The following is a 24,023-nucleotide window of genomic DNA, read 5'->3' as shown; positions in this document are numbered from 1 at the left end:
CTCCAGTATTGGGCAGACTCTAGAAATAACAGCCAAATACAACCTCTGCAGAGACCTGAAGCCTATTTGCTTAAAACTAACAGAGTGATTTTTTTTTTTTTTTTTTTTAAACTGGGTCACAAAGTCAACAGTATCTTCACAGAGATCCCATCACAAAGCCAACAACTTCCTTTCCACTGACTGCAACACAAAACGGCCTTTCACAATGAGGCGCGGGGTGGGGTGAAGCTAGCGAGACACAAATAGAAACTTTGGGTCCTTCACAAGGAAAAAAACAGAGACGGGAGAAGAAATAGACCGTAACCATCAAAGTAGGCTTCATTAAAATAATACAATGCAGCTGTTAAAACAGCGTTTGATTGATTAAAATACAGGAATGCAGACCAGCCGTGGTGAATCCAATCAGCCTCAGTATGCCAAAGGAACTAACAATACCATTATAAATGAACAGTCCTCCTAGTGTACATCTACATTTGGCAGCAGACTGAAGAAAGTAAGTAACACAAATGGCAATTTTGAACAACTACTTTGGTTTTATTAGCCAAACAAGACTACAATCCTTTTTTCTTTGCAAAGACTTTAGTTTTACTGGAGTGTTTACTTTTTTTTTTTTTAGCAAGAAATTAAAAAAAATCATTGTGGTTTTGTTAGCAGCTCTACTTTCTCACCAGCCATTTTGCCATTTTGCTGACTAATTCTTGTTATTTGAAAGATTTTTTCCATTACCTCAAATTGGATTTAAAATTACTTGTTAATTATAGCTACAGTCTTTCCCAGACATGCTAACTACCAGCCAATGCATGTCAGCTGGGTTTCTATGATCCCCAAAATGTGGTTCTTGGCTTGTGATCACATTGAATTAATCACCTGCTAAAGAGAACCTGTTTTGACCTCCTCCAACCTTCCAGATACATTACAAGCCACAGTTGTTTTCCCTCCTCTAAGGGTGGGACAGAAAAAAATCCCAAGTCAAATGTTCAACTAATGCTTAAGCAAGTTACAGAAAACAGATAAATCAGAGAGCTGCTGTGAAACTGTCCAAGGGCCAAACATTATAAACTGCAACGCCAGGCTACATTTACTTGGCGAGGAACGTCTTTTTGGAGACATAGCAGGTTTGCCAATCATACATCATCCCTGCCCAGCCACTCCATCCGTCTCCCCGGGCTTCACATAAACAGGAACCACTCAGTTGTGTTGACAGTGGAAGAAGGGTTCTATATACATCTGTCAGGCTACAGTGCTCCATTCTGCCACAAATGTTTAGATCTTCTTATTGAGACAAGCTAAGAAACTGGAACTAAATGAAAGCCATTTCCTCTAATCTTACTACTCTTGACTATCAGCAAATGACCTCACTTACTATGATCCAGATATTATAGAAATGTTAGAGTACACTTCCAGTGGCACTCTCCAAAGTGTATCCTCATTCTAGCCCCACTTTAACATATTTCGTTTGAGGAGATTGTAAAACCCTGTCTTGTTCTTTCGCTCTGTCAACAAGTGTTACATCAATGGAAAAACACTGTGTTCATCATGAACATCAAGAAAAGATATTTGTATTAAACTTAAAAAAAAAAAATGCTTTCACAGCAGCATTTATTTCCTGTGAATTTCTGTTGTCTTTACTTACTTTTCTACCAAATGACATTTTATGTAAGAATGCAACTGTTTGACTGTAGCACACATTAAATGGTCTTTAGCCTGCCAGTCAATGAGGTCTGAGTGCAAAATCTGCTCCAGCTAATCCAGAAGTCAAGTGATTTCACAGCTAGTGACTGGTCGTGCCCAGCTTCCTGTGCTTTTCTCAGGCAACACACTCCCCTAAACCACACAGACACTTTCTCATTATTGTATATACTAGAATGCAAACCAAAGAGCGATTCAGAAGACCCTTAGGAAGAGAACATTGAGGGAACAGTTTACCCTGCCCGGGATAGGGTTACTGGGGTCCCGCCCTGAAGCCAGGCCCGGGGAGGGTGCCTGAGGGCGAGCGTCTGGTGGCCAGGCCTTAGTCCATGGGGCCCGGCCGGGCACAGCCCGAAGAGGAGACATGGGCCCATCCTCCCGCAGGCCCACCACCCGCAGGAGGCGCCATAGGGGTCGGGTGCATTGTGTGCCGGGCGGCGGCCAGGAGCGGAGGCCCTGGCGGACTGATCCCCGGCTGCCAAGACTGGCAATAGGGACATGGAATGTCACTTCTCTGGTGGGGAAGGAGCCTGAGTTAGTGCGTGAGGTTGAGAGGTACCGGCTAGATATAGTCGGGCTCACCTCTACGCATGGCTTGGGCTCTGGAACCAGTCTCCTGGAGAGGGGCTGGACTCTGTCTCAGTCTGGAGTTGCCCCTGGTGAGAGGCGCCGGGTTGGGGTGGGTATTCTAATATCCCCCGGCTTGCTGCCGGTACGTTGGGGTTTTTCCCGGTGGATGAGAGGGTTTGTTCCCTGCGCCTCAGGGTCGGGGAACGGGTCCTAACTGTCATCTGCGCTTATGCGCCGAGTGGCAGTTCAGAGTACCCAGCCTTCTTAGAGTCCCTGGGGGGGGGGGGGGGGGGGGGGGGGAGGTGCCCCACCTGGAGACTCTGTTGTCCTGCTGGGAGATTCAATGCTCACGTGGGTAACAACAGCGAGACCTGGAGGGGCGTGATTGGGAGGAACGGCCTCCCTGATCTGAATCCGAGCTGTGTTTTGTTATTGGACTTATGTGCAAATCACAGTTTGGCCATAACGAACACCTTGTTCGAACATAAGAGTGTCCATAAGTGCACGTGGCACCAGGACGCTCTAGGCCGCAGGTCGATGATCGATTTTGTAATCGTATCACCAGACCTGTGACCATATGTTCTGGACACTCTGGTAAAGAGAGGGGCCGAGCTGTCAACTCATCACCACCTGGTGGTGAGTTGGATCAGGTGGCGGGGGAGGACGCTGGACAGACCCGGTGCACCTAAACGCGTAGTGAGGGTGTGCTGGGAACGTCTAGCAGAGGCCCCAGTTCGCGAGATCTTCAACGCACACCTCCGGCAGAGCTTCAACAGCATTCCGAGGGAGACTGGGGACATGTTCAGCGTCTCCATCGCCGAAGCTGCTGCATTGAGCTGCGGCCGCAAGGTGGTTGGTGCCTGCCGTGGTGATAATCCCCGAACCAAATGGTGAATACCAGAGGTGAAGGGAGCCACCAGGCTGAAGAAGGAGTCCTATCGGGCTTGGTTAGCCTGTGGGACTCCGGAGGCAGCCGACAGGTATCGACAGGCCAAGCGGAATGCGGCTCGGGCAGTGGCTGAAGCAAAAACTCGGGTGTGGGAGGAGTTCAGAGAGGCCATGGAAAAAGACTTTCGGACTGCCTCGAAGAGATTTTGGTAAACCGTCAGGCGTCTCAGGAGGGGAAAGCGGTGCTCTACCTGCACTGTGTATAGTGCTGGCGGAGCACTGCTGACGTCAACTGAGAAAATTGTCAGGCGGTGGAAGGAATACTTCGAGGACCTCCTTAATCCCACTGACACGTCTTCCGAGGAGGAAGCAGAGTCTGGGGATGAGGGGAATGACCCGCCAATTTCCGGGGGCGAGGTCACTGAGGTAGTTAAACAACTCCTTGGTGGCAGAGCCCCTGGTGTTGATGAGGTCCGCCCTGAGTTCCTGAAGGCTCTGGACGTTGTAGGGCTGTCCTGGTTGACACGCCTCTACAATGTTGCGTGGAGATCAGGGGCAGTACCCCTGGACTGGCAGACCGGGGTGGTGGTCCCCATCTTTAAGAGGGGAGACCGGAGGGTGTGTTCCAACTACAGGGGGATCACACTCCTCAGCCTCCCTGGGAAAGTCTATGCCAGGGTGCTGGAAAGGAGAGTTCATCCGCTAGTCGAACCTCGGATACAGGAGGAACAATGCGGTTTTCGTCCTGGTCGCGGAATACTGGACCAGCTCTTTATCCTCTCAAGGATACTCGAGGGTGCATGGGAGTTTGCCCAACCAGTCTACATGTGTTTTGTGGACTTGGAGAAGGCATTCGACCGTGTCCCTCGGGGTGTCCTGTGGGAAGTGTTGCGGGAGTATGGGGTGTCTGGCCCATTGCTACGGGCCATTCGATCCCTATACAACCGTTGCAAGAGTTTGGTTCGCATTGCCGGCAATAAGTCGGACTCGTTCCCGGTGGGTGATGGGCTCCGCCAGGGATGCCCTTTGTCACCGGTTCTGTTCATAATTTTTATGGACAGGATTTCTAGGCGCAGCCAAGTGGCGGAGGGCTTTCACTTCGGTGGCCTCAGAATCTCATCTCTGCTTTTTGCAGATGATGTGGTTCTGTTGGCTTCATCAGGTGAAGGCCTCCAGCTCGCACTGGAACGGTTCGCAGCCGAGTGTGAAGCAGTGGGAATGAGGATCAGCACCTCCAAATCTGAGGCCATGGTTCTCAGCCGGAAAAGGGTGGAGTGCCCACTCCGGGTCGGGGATGAGTTCCTGCCCCAAGTGGAGGAGTTCAAGTATCTCGGGGTCTTGTTCGCGAGTGATGGGAGAAGGGAGCCAGAGATCGACAGACGGACTGGTGCTGCGGCTGCAGTGATGCGGACGCTGCACCGGTCCGTCGTGGTGAAGAGGGAGCTGAGTGTAAAAGCGAAGCTCTCAATTTACCGGTCGATCTACCTCCCTACCCTCACCTATGGCCACGAGCTGTGGGTAGTGACCGAAAGAACGAGATCGCGGATACAAGCGGCAGAAATGAGCTTCCTCCGAAGGGTGGCTGGCCTCTCCCTTAGAGATAGGGTGAGAAGTTCGGCCATCCGGGAGGGGCTCAGAGTAGAGCCGCTGCTCCTCCACATCGAAAGGAGCCAGTTGAGGTGGTTCGGGCATCTGACAAGGATGCATCCTGGGCGCCTCTCCTGGGTGAGGTGTTCCGGGCATGTCCCACCGGGAGGAGGCCCCGGGGCAGACCCAGGACACGCTGGAGAGATTATATCTCTCGGCTGGCCTGGGAACGCCTTGGTGTTCCCCTGGATAAGCTGGAGGAGGTGACTGGGGAGAGGGAGGTCTGGGCTTCTCTGCTTAGGCTGCTGCCCCCGCGACCCGGCCTCGGATAAAGCGGATGAAGATGGATGGATGGAATGCAAACCATGCAAACTATGGAAAATGTTTAGATTTTTCCTGTTTAGTAAATATAATATGTACTATGCGTTTTGTGTGAGACTTAAAGTATTTCCTAAAGGTGGGAACAATGACATACAACTGCTGCAAGCAGAGGTGGGTAGTAACGAGTTACATTTACTCCGTTACATTTACTTGAGTAAGTTTTTGGGAAAAAAAAAAAAAGTACTTCTAAAAGTACCTTTATTGCACCATACTTTTTACTTTTACTTGAGTACATTTGTGAAGAAGAAACGCTACCTTTACTCGGCTATATTTGACAATATTTGACTTGCTACTTTTTAAAAATAATCAATTTCACACATTAGATAATACTACTAATAACGGATCATGCCGCCAGGGGGCTACCTGTAACTCCTTCACCAATCAGACGTAGCCATGCAGTCACATGACCAGATATAACATGGCAGGCGGAGCAGCTCAAACCTTGCAAACTAGTGGACACGGACAGAAGAAACACATCCAAAAATGGCAGAGGCAACTGTCTCCACTAAAACTGAAGAGGACAAACATCCTTGGCCGCATATGCAAAGCATGTTTCGCTTTAAAGGAGTACAAAAGAACAGCTATATATTGCGATGTCTTCTGTGTGAGCCAAAACAAACCGAGATTTCAGCGTACAAAAACTCAACATCTAACCTGAGGAAACATGTCGCGGTAAGTTTGCTCTAAATGTCTTTTTAGCTGTGGTTAAGTGCATGTCAGTCTGACTCCTCGAGGATTGGTGTACTGCAACTTTTTGATGTGTGGATTGTCCAACACACAGGAATTAAATGGCTGAATTTAATGGCCTAACAATTTTATTCTGGTGTGTTGCAGTGATGACACTGGCCCTCGAGGACTGGAGCTCGGCACCCGTGGGTTATAGGACCAGTCTTAGGCCTTGTCCACATTAAAAATTAAATTTTTTTTAAAAATTGCGCATATCCAGAATCACCATCTTTCTCTCCTAGAAACTATTAGTATAGTAATTAAGCTGTTTTAATATTTTTCTTTTCTCCGCAAGTGACTTTTTGTCCCGACTCTTTCTTCAAAAAACTACAGTTATAAGGTGTAGAAGTTTATAAAGAGGAAAGACTAAACAATTTTTTGAAGGAGAATCTATTGACTAGCACTGCTTAGCCTTGCATACGTTGTTATTTTGAACTTAATCCGGAACTTCTTTTGTGGAAACACACGTAATGTAGGCACGACTTTTGTTTCTCTCCCTTCCTGTCGTGTTCGGGTCAAATCAGACTGATTTACAACTTAAAACACACATAAATATTGTGTTTTACATCCAATTGCCTCATGATACCCTCCACACTATGCAATTGAACATATAAAATTGATGATCGCCTCTTTCATTGAATTTTGGGTGTTTTAATCAACATCTGCTAGGACTTCTATTAGCACACATGTGGTGTTGCCGGCCAAAAGTGACCAACATAGAAAATAAATGGGAAACGACCCACTGAACTTAATTTGGTGGTGAAAAATGTTTTTTGTGCTAGTTGAACTCTCCAGTCTCGTTCATCCCCACCCCTTACTGTAGCACTCCCAGTCAAAATTGAGTGATCTGTTTTAACAGCTCTTCAATTAGCATAACAAACATTTTTCACCACCCAATTCAGTTCAGTGGGTCGTTCAGTGGGCGATTCAGTAGGTCGTTCAGTGGGTCTTTCATTTGGTCATTCAGTGGGCCGTTCAGTCAATGGGGGTGGGGAGGTGAACGCGACAGGAGGGTTAAAAATATGGGAACATTGTTTTTTAAAAAGTGTACAGAAATTGCTTAGTCACATGTAGTTTCATGGTCTTTTTTTCTGCCAACAGAGGGTTCACTCCAACAAAATGAAGATGTATACAGAATTAATGGACAGTCACAGAAAACGAAAGTCTTCCTCTTCTACCAAGCCACCTATGAAGAACACAAAACTTACAGATTCCTTCACTGGCTCTAGGCGGGTAACACAAGCAACGTTTGACAAGCTTCTGCTTACATTTGTATGTGAAGCCAACCAACCATTTTCTATAGTTGAGACATCGTCCTTCAAGACTATGATGGAAACCTTGCAACCTCAGTGTACAGTAATGACAAGGAAAACATTGTGCTCAAAAATACAAGAAGCTGCGAAGAACATGAAAAGCATAATCATCAAAAAACTGAGCACTGTGAACTGTGTTGCTACCACAACAGACTGCTGGTCTGCCAGACAGCATAGCTACTTGGGAGTGACTTGTCACTGGATAGATGACATCTCTTTACAAAGGCATTCTGCTGCACTGGCTTGTAGACCTCTTAAAGGTTTGCATACATTTGATGTTCTTGCTGCAGCATTAGAAGAAATCCATTCAGAGTATCACATCAGAGAAAAAGTGACCAGAACGACAACAGACAGTGGTTCAAATTTCTTGAGGGCCTTTCAATTATATGGCGAGGAGAAAGAGGAAGAAACAAACAATTGGCAGGAGGATGGTGGGTCTACCCTTGATGATGCAGCAGAAGACAGTGAGTTAGAGGTGGAGTATCAAGATGTCTTTGCTGTTTTGAATGACAACACAGGTCTTGAGTACCAGCTTCCAAGGCACCAAAAGTGTGCATGTCATCTACTAAATCTTATATCAACAGTTGATGCCACTGCTGCAGAAGCTACCAATGATATATACAAGAGGCTGTCTCGGTCTGCGTTTGCAAAATGTCATGCTCTGTGGAATAAAACCAGCAGGTCAATCATGGCTTATGAAACAGTGGAAAGTGAGTGCAAGCTGCAGTTTCTTCGACCCAATCAGGCTCGTTGGAGCTCCCTGTTCTTTGCTGTGGAAAGAGTTGTGCGCATTCATAAAGAGCAAGGAGGGAAAGCAATCTGCAATGTTTGCACGGCATTAAAGATAAAGATGTAAGTTGATGGAACTTGTTTTTATACATTAATGTGTGATTAATGGGTGAATCCACCCTTTAGTTGACTTTGACTGAGGCTGACAAATGTGAATATTACTTATAGTTTTACTGTCTTATTTAGCAATAATTTGCAAATTTTACAGACAATGCACAGTTATTACATTGTTGTAGAAATGGCTCTCACTTCTGTTTTTACACCTTTTTTTAGGTTCAGTCCTGCTGAAATGGGATTTTTGGTTGAGTACACTGCTGTGATGAAGCCCGTTGCCATGGCCCTTAACATCCTCCAAGGAGAATCATCTGTGCACATGGGCTTCTTGCTGCCAACACTTTACCAGTTGCTGGAGAAGCTGAGGAGGTTGGAGTCATCTTGCAAAATGTGTAGACCTCTTGTTGATGCGCTGTGGAACGGGATCCAGAAATGTTTTGGAGAAATAATGAAAGACCCTGAGCTGATTGCAGCTGCAATACTTCTACCAAGATTCAGAACATCATGGACCACAGAGGAAAGCATCTTAAAAGCTGGTAAATATACTTGTTATCTATTAAATTGTGAGCCACTAGATATTGACTAATGACTTTTCTTGTTACTGTGATTTGGGATTATACTGTTAGTTAGATACCCAGAAGCTGACAAGAGTTAGAAACAAACATCTCCGGTGTAATAAAATTCTTCATGTCAAACATCAGTAGCTCGGCAGTCTATACAGCACAATAATGCACAGACCTAACCATACTTCTTTCCACAGGTCTGAACTTTATCAGACATCAACTAGACACAGAGTTGGATGAGGCCAGCACAAACAGCAGCCTATGTGACGAAGATGTCTTCTTTGGATCCATGGGGTCAGGAAAGCCAGAAGCAGGGGAACTGGAGAGGTACCTTTCATGTCCATTCACTGGAGGTATGGATCTATTGCATAGCTTTCCTCACATCAAGCTGCTGTCAATCAAAGTCAATACAGCTCTTCCTGCATCTGCAGCCTGTGAGAGACTTTTTAGTCAGGCAGGACTCCTGTTCACCGCTAAACAGTCACAGCTTCACAGCAAGAACCTTGAGAGCCAACTGCTGCTGAAGCTTAACCATCATTTCACTGAGTGAAGAAACAATTTATCATAAAGTGAGCCGTCTTGTATGTACATGTCACATAGTGGAAATTTGTATTTGTCTTTTATAATTGGTTTTATTCTGATTTTAGTGTTTATTTGTGAGTGTAGTTTTTATTTGCATCATTTTATTCTGTTTGTATTGCATGTTTTTAGTATTTTTATATGACATTGTGTTAATCCACTGTGTACACCTTTGTATTTTAGTATGCAAAGAACATTTTAGTTTTGTTAGAATTGTGTTTATCTATTCCTGGTGAATTTTAGTGCAGATGTTTGTTTCTTTTGTTTTTTTAGAATTATTGTTTAATTCCTGCTGTCCACATTGGAGAATAAACTTTTCCTGATTAGACCTGTCGCATCTCTGTGCCCTGCGTTTCTGATTTGCTTGCTCCCTCTTTGTATTTAAAACGACCACCCCTAGTCTGACATTCTGGCGCACCAGCTTTAGTGTCTACACACATCTGTTCAAGTTGCCTCGTTCTAATGTTTTCTCTGAGGCAACCATTTCCATCTTGTCACTGGAAATGGTTTGCACTGTTCATATATTTACTGTAGGTATTGGTTAAAAAAGCTTTGTTAAAAATCTGGAAATTAGAATTGTTGTGCCTTATTTTGTTAATGGTTTAACATATATTCTATTTGAAAATACTAAAATGTTTGCAATTCTTTAAACTAAAAAAAATAAAATAAATAAAAATCAGACATTACAACCAGTTACTCAGTACTTGAGTAGTCTTTTGGATGGCGACTTTTCACTTTTACTTGAGTATCATACTACATGCCGTAATTACTATCATAATTAGTTTAGCTAAAGTCATGTGAATGCTATGCAAGTAGAAGAAAACTGATATTCTTGATGAATGTTATTCGACAGCTTGTCAAAGATGGCAGATATCGGTATGTACAAGTGTGCATATACTTCAGATTGATGGATAGATGGATGAATTGTTGTCACATAGCATCTCTAACCTAGACCGTGGCTAAAACTTCTTAAAAGACAGCCTACAAAAACACAATCCAAACAAAGGGGCGAAAATGGATCACTCCAAACTTGTTGGTACTGATCTCCAAATCCATTCACCATCTTTCCCTTCAACAGAAAATGGAAGGTAGGAGGAGAGAGAATGGATGAAATACAATAAACTCTCCAATCACCCCTCACTCCTCCTTCCTGTAACTTCATTTATCATTCTCTCCCTCTCAATTATCCCTTGCTCTCTCACCCACACGGGCCCTCCCTCCCCTCTGTGGCTGCTTGTTTAGACTGGGCTGAGACAAATGGAAGGGAATGAATACGCTGAGAGTGTGGGGGTCAATGAGGGCTGAATGTGGTGGTGGTGGGGGAGGGGTAACATGAACTTGTCGTGACTGACTCGTAAGGAAAATAAAACCCTGATGATGGCGACGTGTTATGAATGGCAGTCATTATGAATGGTTTACAGAAAAAGTACCAGGGTGGGATATTTGTGGAGGGGAAAAAAAGCAACTGGGTGAAGGCAGCAATGAGATGACAGAGATGGGTTATATCCATGGTTTGACTCAGATATATGGCTAAGTTGGTTAAGAATACCTTAGGAATTGTTTGGGATTTTGCAGCAAAAATTAGATTAGAAAATATCAATTTGTGGAGCCAAATCTAAGAAACTTTGAGTAGTAATAATTATTACTGCCCATTCCGCATGATACTGGCTCCACAGAGTTGTTGCTAACACAGTCGCCTAACAAATAAAAGATCTCTGTTTCAATTAGGGGAGGAGACCCAAAGCCTTTTGGGGTTGTGTCAGGAAGGACTAGCTGCTAGGGCAACTCGCTGTGAATACGGGGCATTGACCCCTTAATCACAGTGATCCCTTAATTTATTATGTGGACATAATAAATCAATGCATTTTTTAATTGTTTTTTTAATTGGAAGTTAAATTGATAATTATGACTGGTCAACACAACATTGGATGGCAATATTTTTAAAATACTTGTAAAAACGTCTCTCAAAACAATCTCTCAAGGATACAGGGATCAGTGGGATTTACCTCTAAGGGCAGCAAAAAAATCAAAGTGCAGCTCACTGAATAGAGCTGGAAGTGATTTTGACAAGTGTCTGTGAGTAAAACTGCAAAGTTAATAGACATCAGGAAAGAGGTTCAATATTCTGGAGTCTGTGCTTTATAAATGCATATACTTCTTTTCTGGAAACGGAGAGAGCATGCTGTTAACCAAGTTAGGCAGCAGAACTGGGGAAAAACAAAGCAGCAGGAGGAAAGTTGCCTTTGCCTGTCTTTAGTCAATTTTGTCCATTTTATTCTTAATCAAATGCAGAAAGACATGCGGTGCAGACGCATATGGGGTTTTTTACGTGGTAGTATTCTGCAATGTGCTTATGCAATTTGGAACAAGGCAGGGAGAACGCCATAAAACTACTTTCCATCACTTCTATTAGCTGCAAGGGGAGTAAGGGGAGTGTCGAGGTTGCGTACAGCATGTGTGCAATTGCATACGATTGCACCCGATTTATGTGAGCTGATGAAAACAAAACTGAGAGGCCTTTTTATCAACAGGATGATAACACATAAAGTGCGAGTACAACTGCAGACGAGAGATCAAAGTCGAACAGAGTGCTTTGGACACAGACAGCTTATTATTTTAATCTGACATCAATTATATATTTTTTAAAAACACTGCAGAAGCAAAGAACACAAATTCTTAATTTAAAAACTGGGTACCATGGCAACTGCTGGCAAATGATTGCCTGTTTTAAATAAAGTCAAAAAATGGCTTTTAAAAGTTTGAATGTTTTAAAAGCTGTGTGTCTACGTGTAATTTGTTAAAGCGGGTCAGCTCATGGACTACCAAAATGACAGTTCCCTCATTGGATGTGTATGTACCGTGTGTGTGTCAACAGACCTGAGTTGAGGTCCCGTCCGGGGTTGAAAGCTCGGTTGTTGACGGTGGGGGAAAGTCTGTCACAGCAGATGGTCTTGGAGACATTGGTATTGAAGTTTCCATCAAACCTAAATGCACACAAACAGGCAACATCTGAGAATTTATAGAGCGTGTGTCCAACTCATTTGTTGGTGGAGCTGCTCTGGCTTTTCTCTCAGCACAAACAGATTTACAACTGCTCCACCACTTTACTTCCTATAAAACGAAAACCTGCAGATGTGCACACAGAGCTCATCCGACTTTAGAGAAATGCTTGTGGGCCTACTAAATATTGATATTTACTAAGATCTACACAGATTGCACAATTAGTAAAAGATATATGGCATGTGGAGACATGACGTCAATGAACGTGAAACGTCAGCTGAAACTAATAGACTATGCTTTCTTATACTTGAGCTACACTACATCACTAACTGAATCATTTGTTGCTCAGACCTCACACTAAAGCTGAAGTTTCAGCTAGTGAACAATACTTTCCATGGAAAACTGCTCGAATCCCGCTTTTTCCTCGAACAAAGCTAATGCCCAGTTCCCCGAATACATATGAATGTGATTCTAAGAAGGGCCGTCGGCCTAATTGGATGATTCAAAGCATCTGTTAGAGCGCCCCAGCTTCTGCTGTTTGTCTCCATGTCAGACGTTTCATCCCCCCCGTGTCATTTTGAACAAAACACTACAGTGACCACAGTGAAAATGTAGCTTTTTCCGTGGTTATGGGATACACACTTACCAGCCACTTCATTAGCTACACCTGTTCAACTGCTTGTTACTGCAAACATCTAATTAGCCAATCACACAGCAGCAACACAACACATTCAGGCAAGCAGACATGGTCAAGGTGACTTGATGAAGTCCAAATCAACCATCAGAATGGAGAAGAAAGGTGATTTCAGTGAGTATGAAAGAGACATGGTTGTTGGTGCCAGATCCACTGGTCTGGGTATTTCAGGAACTGCTGATCTGCTGGGATTTTCCCCACACAGCCACCCCTACAGTTTACAGAGAATAATCTGAATAAGAGAAAACATCCAGAGTGTGCCAGTTTGCTGAGCGAAAATGCCTTGGTGACATCAGAGGAGAATGGTCAGACTACTTTGAGCTGATAGGAAGCCAAAAGTAAGCTACAACTTAAGTAAGCTCCACGCTGAACCTTGAAGCAGATGAGCTACCGCAGTATCCAATAAAATGTCTATGTTAGCACAGTTGGAAAATGTATGTGCATGTATAATGATAAGGTTGGAGCAAAGTAGAGTTTTTACAGCCTGAGAGAGTACAATGTTGACTGCTCAAGCAACATGTTTGTTTAAGTCATGTATTCAAATACTACCTAAGATGAAGTAACACTATGCAGAAATTGAGAAATGAACATGAATTGCTTCTTTTGTTTTTTCCTTTTTTGGGCAAAGTTAGTTATCGCTATGCAGTTTAACTAAAACGTAAATGTGACACAAATGTAAAAATTCAAATGTAAATAGGCTACAAATGCTCTTTAAACTTCTTAAACTCTTCTATATACAATTACAATGGGGCTAACAAAACAGTAACAACAGTCGAGCCAATTAACACCAGTGGCTGACATTCGGAGTTCAGCTTAAGGTTATGCTCTACATACGGCATGTGAACAGATTAAAGTGGAAAAGAATGGTGGGTGGGCTCGGAGAAGAAATGCTGACAATAACTGCCTACATTATTTACATCAACAAAGCAAACTTCCAAACAAACAGAACCGCAGAAATGTTTGGTCGCCCTATTGTTCTCAAGCCCTTGTGACACTTTGTGATACATGTCAACATTTAATGAGGCCACAGAGTTGAACTTTCTCCGCCCAAACCAGACCGAGTAGCTGATAAAGAAGGATGCAATTAACCAGGAAATGTAAGCAGATATTCATGTGGGTCAGACCATCTTCAGTATTTATAGTGTCTGCTCTTTATCTTTTTTGAGGGCCTTAAAGAAAGAAAGAGCTAGATGGAGAGAGATGGTGGTGGCGAAAACGGAGCAAGGCTTCAGAGTCTGAATGTGATCTAACACAGTGGAAAAATGAGTGGGAAAAGGGGAAATTTTGGCACACAAAATCGTGATAAGAGCACACTAGTGCTCCCAAAATGCTGATTCCTGACTGTTAGCAATCAGGGATAAGACTGTGATGTCATCAGTCCAAAAAAGGATAAGTAGCATTCTTTTATCTCAAATCACAATGAGCTTTTAATAAGCCAATTAAAAATAAAAACTCTTGGAATTCATCATTTCCTACACAGCTGCTTGCTTTTTCTTCCTCATTAGCCTAGCTCTTTAACAAGTGCCCACAGGGACCTGGTGTGATGCGGAAGATGCGGCGGCGCTGTCCTTGAGCACACAAAAGCCCAAAAGTATTAAAGACGTCAAAAAACAAAACGTCGCACATGACCTATCAGTTTTCTCTCACCTGTTTCAGCGCCCAGCGACAGCCTAAAATGAGCTACACGTGCTGTTGACTCTAAATGCTGGTTTCTGCCATACCCACAAAACAGGGGGTGGGGGGTATGCAGAGTAGCAGGCTGTTCTGCACCGCTCCAAGCCTTGGTGCTTTGATCCAAGCCTCCAAGTGGACCCTGCCAACCCCCCCACCCTCATCTGGGTTAGCAACAGACAACCACACGTGTGTACACATGTAAACACTCTGCACACTTTTTGGCTCCCTCGCTTGCAGACCTGGCGCTGGCCGTTGCTGATTGACAGGTCCTGTGATGTACAGGCTGCATTTGAACTTCGCTCATTTAGAGTCCCACCAGGCCAAAGTCATTACTATTCTCCTTCAACGCACTCTGCATAGAAGGGGTGGGCAGAGACGCTCGGCGAAATGTGTGCCAGATAAAAAATACATTTGCAGCTGCTTTGAATTCCACATCAAAAAACATGCAAAAAAGAGAGAGAGAGAGGGAGAGCTGGGAGGAGAGCTTCGAGTCTGATCAGACATCTTAATGAGGGCAGAGAAATCTGTTTTCCAAAAAGGCCGGACACGTGCACACATTTTTTATATTTTATATATATATTTTAATATGCATGTATACATATACACACACAAAAACCAACAGCGATAATTTATCAAACTATCACCCAAGATTGTTACAAGACCTCCGCACAATCCGTTACATTATTCTTACATTTAATAAGCTTATTAACAAATGCAGAGGTGTGTTCTACAATTACAAAACTGATCCTGGAGAGAAATAGACAACATCAGTAACAATCACCTTTTTTCTTACTGGGGCTTAGTTTGTACCAAAACCAACCCTCCCCATTTCCCTCCTTCACAGACTGAAATGGGCAGACTCTTCTAAATAAGGCAGCACCTGCCGTTTTCCAGCCATCCCCCATTTTTAAAAATCTATTATATTAAGCTGCGCTCTGCTGCCATAGCCATGTATATCCGCAAAGCAGGCAGTCCCAAACCATTCAAAAAGCCCAGTGAGAATAATTACCTTGAAGGGGCTTGCTATTGCGCGAGCCCCAACGTCAAGAGTAACACCACTCCTAATGTGTTTGCAGTCCCTCTGCGGTAGCAGCGGTAAAGCTGGCAACATGCTAGCAGGAGAATTGAGAGCGCTTGAAGACACTTTCATGTATCTGGCTCTCAATGGCAGCTCTACCGAAACGGATTGAAATGAAATATCAATAGGCAGAATTGATTTTGGAGGAAAGTGTGGTGTATAGGAACTACTCTACAACAGGGGACACAGCTTGAAGTGAATTTTTGATGCTATGCATTTGCATTGCACTAAAGCAAGAGGTGTCACAATGCTCTGGTGTCCCCTGTGTATGAAAATGAGAGAGGACAAGTATTACCAACACATCAAAATAGTGCCAACCAAAACACACGTGCCTTGTATTAGTCTAGTCACTGAACTGTATTAGTCTATACAGCTGTATATGATCAATTCATAATTCAGGCCAGAAAACTACGAATGTGGGAGAAATGTTGCCTGCAATAATGCCAAAATAGCAGGTGGTATACTAGTGTAGGCTTATAAATAGCAAAGATCACTTTTTCAGTTCAGGAGCATTCTGTGTCCAAATGTGGCCTGTTCAGTAAGTAATAGGGTATGACTCACTGAATCCATTGCCAGTTTGTAATGATTGTCATGCTCCTCTACGCTGCTCACAAGAGCAACTGCTGAGAAATGTAAGTGCAGGGTTATTGCCAACTAGAGCTACATCAGAATTCACATGTTTACAGTTTGCAGCCACCAAGTGAGTCACGTCACATACAGGAAGAACCAAAGAGTGGCAGGGGTGGAAAAAAACAAAAAAAACAAAATGTTTCATTTTGCTTATGAATAAGCTTACAAGCTTATTTTCCAACGTGTACTGCGATACAAGTCAGGACAACTGCCAGACTTACATGTACTAATATTTATCATGTATACAGGGGTGTGTCCCACAGAATACATACGATCAAAATAAGGATGGGCCCAATAACCGGAATACTGGGGTGTTGATTTAGACACCAGAGTTGAATAACTGAATTTGTTGTCAAAGACTTTTCCTTACACTTCACAAGTGCTTCTAGTAAAATCCTCAAAGCCCAACCACTCTATTCAATATTTAACGGGAGTGTGTTTTAGGCTGGCTGCATAGCTGCGCACCTGCACGCATAGTAACAGGAACACTGTTTGTTTTGTGAAGAGAGAAAAAAAAAAATCTAACCACCACACCTCTAGTTATTATTATATGCAGTGATAACAAGGGAAACAGGGTTGTGTCTTTTAGTCATATTAGTTGCCAATTTTCAGTCAACTTGCACGCTAATTGGCTTCAAGGTGGACATGGAAAGTTTTACTAGACTATTTGATTTGCTATTGTAAATGAGCTGCTGGCTACAGCTTGGCTCACTACTCCAAAAGTGATGTCACATGTGGTCTTTAATAAGCACCAACTTTTAAGAGATTTCACTGCATGACTTTTCAAGTGCTCGGGGATAGCAACACTGACTAAAAACACATTCATATTGTGGATCTAATGGAAAAAGTACTTTAATGATGAAAATATGCACACACACACAACACACGCACACAAATTAGGGGGTTCTGTTATAGTTCTTGGATTATTCTTTTGGTTGGGAGATTTGACAAGAAATGTGAGATCTCAGAGAAAAGGGAGAAAATGATTGGGTTTAAGTAGTTTGTCCATAACACCTTTTAATGGTTTAAATCAGGTTTGTCAAACATGAGGCCCAGGGGCCAGAAATCAGCCAGGCTAAGACTCAAATGTGGGCCACTGGAAATCTTTGGAAAACAAAGGAGTACATAGATATTAAATTTTACCTGTAATTTCATGAGTTTTTCAGTTTTTACAATTAATAAAGACACCACACACACAGAAACACACACGTCAGGTATTCATATCTTGTGGAGACATAATTTACATAATGCTTTCCCTAGCCACTTACCCTAACCATCAAAAATGAATGCCTAACCTTAACCATAAGCCTAACCATAATCCAATTGTAATCCTGACACTAAAACCACATTTTGGGTCTCAAACATTTTATGAGTCTCATTTTTCATGTAGTTCAATTGTTCTGGCCCACTAAATATCACAGTGGGTTAGGTGCCCATTACTTAAAATGAATAACATCCCTGGTAGATATACTGCGTCCACACACTCCCTCAAGATCATTAAGTTCTCAATCACTCCTGATCATCCTGCAGTCAAAGCTTATTTTAAAACTGAGCTCATGAATTTGCCGCTGTTGTTGCACCAAAGCTCATTCCAGGGCTGCTAGCCTTCTTGCTGCTGGCAAGAAAGGTGAAGGTGACTGGAGTGGAGGGAAGGACAGCGGAACAAAGAAAAGGAGTGCCAAACATTGAAACGAGGAAGAGGTTGACATTAACGGGGGGGGGGGGGGGGGGGGGGGTTGTTGGAGATAGAAGAAAGTTATGACAGCGGCCCAGCATTTACACCTGTTAGGGTCACTTAAACAACCCCCTCCTCCTAACCTGCCTGGTGTTTAGCCCTCTCCCTCTCTAACGTGCAAACAGATATTATGATCTCAGTCAAACCACGAGCCTACAAGATAAGCTTGATGTGAAGTCCCAGTAGCTGATCACCGGCGCAATGTATCCTCTTGAACTGAACTGTAAATCTGCCGACAGCTCGGATAGTGAGAATTCTCCTTCAGAAACAGGAGCTCGGTATTAACGCCATGCTACCATTGATCCGTATGTTTAATTTATGAGTGCAGGTATTAGAAATTCTGCAGGATCCCCACCCACCCCCACATGATGCGACTACACAGTGTAAAGCTATCCTGCGGAGTGGCCTTAAGAAAGGCTTTTGGCATCGTTTTCAGCAATTCTGCAACACAAGAAAAATAAATAATAAACAGTAGTTATTCTGTCCTCCAATGTAGACACCATCAGTTGCATATACCAGTAGAATTAAATATTAAGTCCTCATTAATGAAAATGGATCACCGTCAGCATTAGAGGTAACAATAGCCTTCATAAAACAGCACCATGAGGGTTAGAGAGAAAACTGTCTCCTCTAGAAATTAAATTTGTTACAATCTTTGTTTCCATTGAGTGTCATCATTACCTTTGAGTTTTACTTCTCCAAATACTTTGGTGTATACCAAAAAGTACCAGCTTTGTCCTCACTGATGTTTGACACACTGATGTGATGTGGGCATGCCTGAAGGCAGCAGCAGTCTTTAGGGACACACTGCCAATTTTTTATTTATTTATTTTTTATTGTTTTACCCTTTAAAAGTAATTTTGAGGATCACATCCATAGCATTTTCTTTGAACGGCTCACTCGCAGCTCATCTTTTAAAGGACTACTGGTGAAATGAGACCAGTAAGTGCCATGCGAAATGCTCCTGCGCACACTTCTCACTTTTACATCTGCATAGCAGTGAAACTGTTGAAATGAGCACCTGGAGATTGGATGTTAAAAATACAAACATACGCACCATTCCAAACGAGCAACATACATTTGCTATTTTCAGGCCGGGCTCGTCGCTGAGACCCAGCAGTGATTAAAGCATACCACTGGGTGCTAAGCGCTGCCCTCGGTGGCCTCCCTCCACGAAACGATAGCCTGCCAGCCTGATGGCTAGCAGACACCCTGTGAACCACCTGATCCCCCACCACTAAACTGGCTGACCTGACTGGAACCCCGAGAAGCAGCTGATGCCCAAGACTAGTGAAGGACACGCTGAATTGGACCAATTCTGGGCTAACTCCTCTCGCACATATTCCATAATGCATTTTTGACAGCAATACATGTTTTTTGTGTGTTTCATTTTGTTTGTTCTTTTACATTCAAGATAAACAAGTGTGAGAGTGTGGGAAGTACATTCATCTGTGGCAAAGTAAAACAAGCAGGACTTTCAGGAATAACAGGAAACTCCTAGCCTGGATTTCTCAACATAAAGGAATCACACGAAGGGTACCTTTAAAGAGTAAAAACGGCTTCACTCTGCTCATCCAAGAGGCTTCGTCAGTTCTAAAAACAAAAGCTTGAGAACTCCAGGTATTTAACCCCTAGTGGGGGTTGTTCCCTTTGGAGGTGGTCATTGACCCACTTGTAGATCATGTGTGTCATCACATGAGCCAAGGTGTGAAAAAAGGTGTGGGTCATTACCATCACCACGGGTCAAGGGTGAAACCACAAGGAGACCATGCCTCCATCGTGTTATCAACTGAGGTCACCTGAGGCAAGTTGTGACAGGGGTTTGACGTGCCTGGGAAAGGATATAAGACTGCACTGTAGGCGGCTGAACTACCCAGGCTCAGAGAAAGTAGATGGTTTTGTCAAGAAACAGTTACACCAAAAACTTTGAAGTGAAACTGCACAGTGTTGCTTTTTTGTCCCAGTTTGCACTTGTATCAGATACGACATGTTATGCTGCATAAAACAAGCCAGGCTAGGCCGTGGCCATTTCCAGCGTTAAGCTATTTGCCTGCAGGCTTTTGCCGTAGTGCTCAATATATCAGGAAATGCACAACACTGCCTCGCAGAGACTTCAGTGAGAATATTGTTAGATCCACGAGCAAGGAGCCAGTTAGGTTAGATAAGCACAAAGTCAGTAAACAGGCATAAGCAGCTATCTGCTAGTGGTATGACTGAAGCCCATTAAAGTACACATACGCTGTTTGTTGAGCAAGTACACAAAGGGAATTGTAGACGAGCCGCAGTTTTGCTGGAGGTCATACGCCAAGACGATTTTCCTCGCAACCAAGCAGAGAAACCAAATTTCCCCAAACCTCTCAATTCTTTCTAGAAGTTTTAAAAGAAAACTTTCATCAGCGAATAATTATTTTCCCCACATTCAACAAACAGAGCACCCGCTATCTTTTAGAAGATAAGGCATAAGCCGTTTTAGATATTTTATTAAACTGTGCGAGCGCTCAAATATATGAAAGCAAAACAGCTCTCTGCTTTTTCCCCCCGAGGAAGAGGCTTTGAAGTTAGGGATCCATCAGATTCGGCTTCAGTTTGGTATGTACACAACCAACACCACAACCCCCCGTGTGAACTCCCGCTGCATCATTCTATCATTCTGGTCCAGGTCTTGCATAATAATTTTTCCTCAGCATTTTTTCTTTCCTGTGTCCACAGTTTTAGAGCTGCATTTTAAGCACGCATAATGGGCTGATAATGCGGCACATTTGTGTGAACGACTGTTACATGTAAGTACAACATGTTACACACATGTTTCATGCTGAATTCAGCTACAGGTGGCAAATGGCCCTGAGCCAGGTAGCACCCCCATCCCCTCCCTCTGCATCACAGGTGGACAGACAGGTGACCTTGCAGTCTGTGAAGTCTGCGGTGCAAAGACTTCAGAGAGCAGTAACCGGTAGCGTCGGCTGATAAAGGGGAGGGAGGCGGACACAAATGGAGAGGAGGGATGACGGGAAGAGACAGCTGCTGCTCTGTAGATTAGAACTGAAAGCGGCACTTTCTCCCTCTTTCTCCGAGCTCAGCTTTGAACCGTGTTTTCCCCCTGCTCAAGCCGATGATTGGCCGAAAATCTGGTTCTACTGTACGCTGGGCCAATTTGAACCCATCTCAGTACAGGACTTAAATCTGACAGATTTAATCCAAAGCTCAGCTTTAAATATATATGTAGGCATTTTCCCCAAAAAACTTCTCTTATTTGTGCTACATATATATTATATTAACCCAGTAAAGAGAGCCCGACTGGATTTTTTGGTCATTATTGCTGTTATCAAGCGACTAAAAAAAAAAAGAAAGAAAAAAAAAAAGAAGCAAAAATTGAAATCGTCATTCAACCTCCAGGATTTTTTCTATATATATATATATATATATATATATATATATATATATATATATATATATATATATATATATATATATATATATATAATATATATATATATATATATATATATATATATATATATATATATATAACTCCATGCCGTCCTTGGCTCCAGGTCCCATAAAACTTGTTGTTGGGATGCAGTGCAGAAGAGGTAAAACCAACCTTTTAATTTGTTCCATCTTATGGTTAGAGTTTTAAAAAGCTCCCACGTAATCTGAGCATGACGCTGGCTCAAGGCAGCAAATGATGCGATTTAAATACGGCTATAACTAATCCAAGGATGATCAAAACAAGGGAGAAATGGGGATTTGTGTGTAGCTGGCCCATAAAGTAATGCATAGAGAGCTCGAGTGCAGGTGCAAACAGTGGGAGGTGAGTTTACAGGCACAGAGTGAACCCTCCTGCAGAGACTTTGGTGTGCGTGTTACGAGAGACACAAAGGAAACGAGGAAAAGTGGTAAAGCGATTGTAAATAGAAAGCTACTCACTCCATCATTGATGCTGGTATGGCGCAGCAGTCCTGTATGGCAGTAAGCGGAGAGGTGAGGTGGGCGGTGTACGAGGCTTCCACCACCTGCTTGTTCCTGTTCACCACATCCAGGTATCTGTTAAACTTCTCCCGAATCTTCTTGGCCAACTGCACAAAGGAAAAATGAAAACTGTGTCAATAAGACAAAAACTAATGGTGACACATGGTAACCCCCGCCCTATTCCCACATGCCTAATCCAACAGACAACTTTGCATTTAAAACTACCAGCTACTTGGTCTGCATGATTCCAAGTGGCAGTGGAAGGAGAGGCGAATTCATATTAACAGCACCTTTGGCTCAAGTTTCCCACTTAGATCTAAATCTGGGGCCAAATATTGCACCAAAGAGGGGAATGTAGTTCAGGAGTATGGTGGGTTTCCATTTGCTAAAAATTCAGTCACACATTTCCTCCCCCCGGGATTACAACCCACAGATATGAGTCAATGACATAAGTTTTGATAGCACTCTTTTTGTTGATAGTTGAAAGAATTCCTTATTTAAAAAGAGCTGCTACACAAGGTAGCACCGCATGTTTGATTAGGAAGACTTTTTACACCAGGCACCCTTCCTGATCCCCAAAGGGGATCTCTGGCTTGTGTAAACCACTACATTTTTGTTGATAGTACGAAACATGATTAATGGTGCTAGTCCTCAGATAGCATACATTTGTTTCTTATAACCACTTCACTTTGCAACAACAGAGTGAAAATTGATTAGTCAGAAAAGCTATTCATCAGCCTGATAACAATTCACCTTTGCAGCATATGTGTGGTTTCATACTGCAATGCAAAAGTGTTCTTCAAACAGTTTGTACACCTGTGAACGTTTACCTGAAATTGTTCACATGCTCAAGTGAAACAGTCAAACAGAACTTTGCAGTCAAAAACACAGACTGCTGAGCTCTTACAAAGACACAAACACAAGCATACACGCAATAACTTTTAATATTTTAAATAGTTTATCCGTGTTTAACAGTTTGTGGGAGGTCCAAACAGTTTACTTCCATGTGTGTTTACTTCCATGACTGATTCACCATTTCCTTTTCCCCCTGCAGTGGCATATGCAAGTAAATGCTGCTAATCAAAAGAAGCCGACCTAAGCTGTCCCTTCACGTATAAGAAAGTTTTTCTGGCTTCTTTCTCACTGAATCTTGCTCTTTGTCTTTTTGCTGCTTTATCCTTAAAGAAGTTTCTTTGACAGTCACCTCAGTTTTCCTCTCAGCCTTCTTTAAATATAAATGGATAACGTCTATGTTTGGCTCTCCTACAATTAAATATATAAAAATAAAAGAAACATCAGATAAAGGACTGTTCTTAGGCACAAGCAAAGTACTACAAACAATGTCACCCATGTCCTCAGCTTGACACACAGCTCATTTGCTTCATTTGCTTCATTCTGCTCTATTTGTAGGAAACTGCAAATATGTCGGCTCTGGTTGGGGGTGTGGCTGTACGCTGTTGTATAAACGTGTAAAGAGGGAGCAACACCTCCAAGAATCCTGACATAAAGTGAAGCCCTAAATACACATGCGCGCAGACGTACACAACTTAATATTCATAAAAGGAAGCTGAGTGATATCAAAGCAGCACAGATCTGGAGCCGCATGAAGCGTGAAATTCATCACTGCTTAAACCATAGCAGAATGACAGATGTCTAAGGAACTCAAACGCACTCCACTTCCACTAATCACGTCTTGCATCATTTAAGAAGAAAATCCACCTAAAAATACAACAGGTGTGCAACCTAGAGTGAAACGAAGGAGCTTGCGGCAGCTGCATGCAAGTATTTGTGGAAAAGAACAACTGCAACATGCACACATTTTATTGGAACACATTTTACGTAGTACGTTTTTTTTTTCTCTCTCTCATCTCCTTATGCTGACGACTTTGCACAATCAAAATCAAACGTTTTACTACATTAAATGTTTTTGAAATATGCATATAAAGATCCCCACAAATTTCCAGTCAGTTGGAATTCTGTTTTAGGGTGTAATTTACTTTTAAACCAATGCACGGAAACTGAGAAGCAGGAAGGAGAAACATGGGGTTTCCAGACAAAGGCAGCAACAACAGCTAATTCAGCTGTGTTTACTGGAGCCCTTCGT

The 24,023-nt window shown here is 43.1% G+C and overlaps 1 protein-coding gene across 1 annotated transcript in view; it reads right to left on the bottom strand.

Annotated features, from left to right (window-relative positions):
• cachd1 (cache domain containing 1) overlaps positions 1-24,023 on the bottom strand; it is a 104,281-nt gene that overhangs the window by 34,878 nt on the left and 45,380 nt on the right. The window contains exons 3-4 of the mRNA XM_005457085.4: positions 21,878-22,026; positions 12,017-12,123 (exon numbers count right to left, since the gene is read on the bottom strand). Coding sequence (XP_005457142.1) covers positions 12,017-12,123; positions 21,878-22,026 — 256 coding nt within the window. The remainder of the gene's footprint in view (positions 1-12,016; positions 12,124-21,877; positions 22,027-24,023) is intronic.

The sequence above is a fragment of the Oreochromis niloticus genome, linkage group LG17 (assembly GCF_001858045.2).
Source record: "Oreochromis niloticus isolate F11D_XX linkage group LG17, O_niloticus_UMD_NMBU, whole genome shotgun sequence".
NCBI lineage: Eukaryota > Metazoa > Chordata > Actinopteri > Cichliformes > Cichlidae > Oreochromis > Oreochromis niloticus.
The sequence above is the reverse complement of the archived record's forward strand: the minus strand, read 5'-3'. Positions and strand labels throughout refer to the sequence as shown.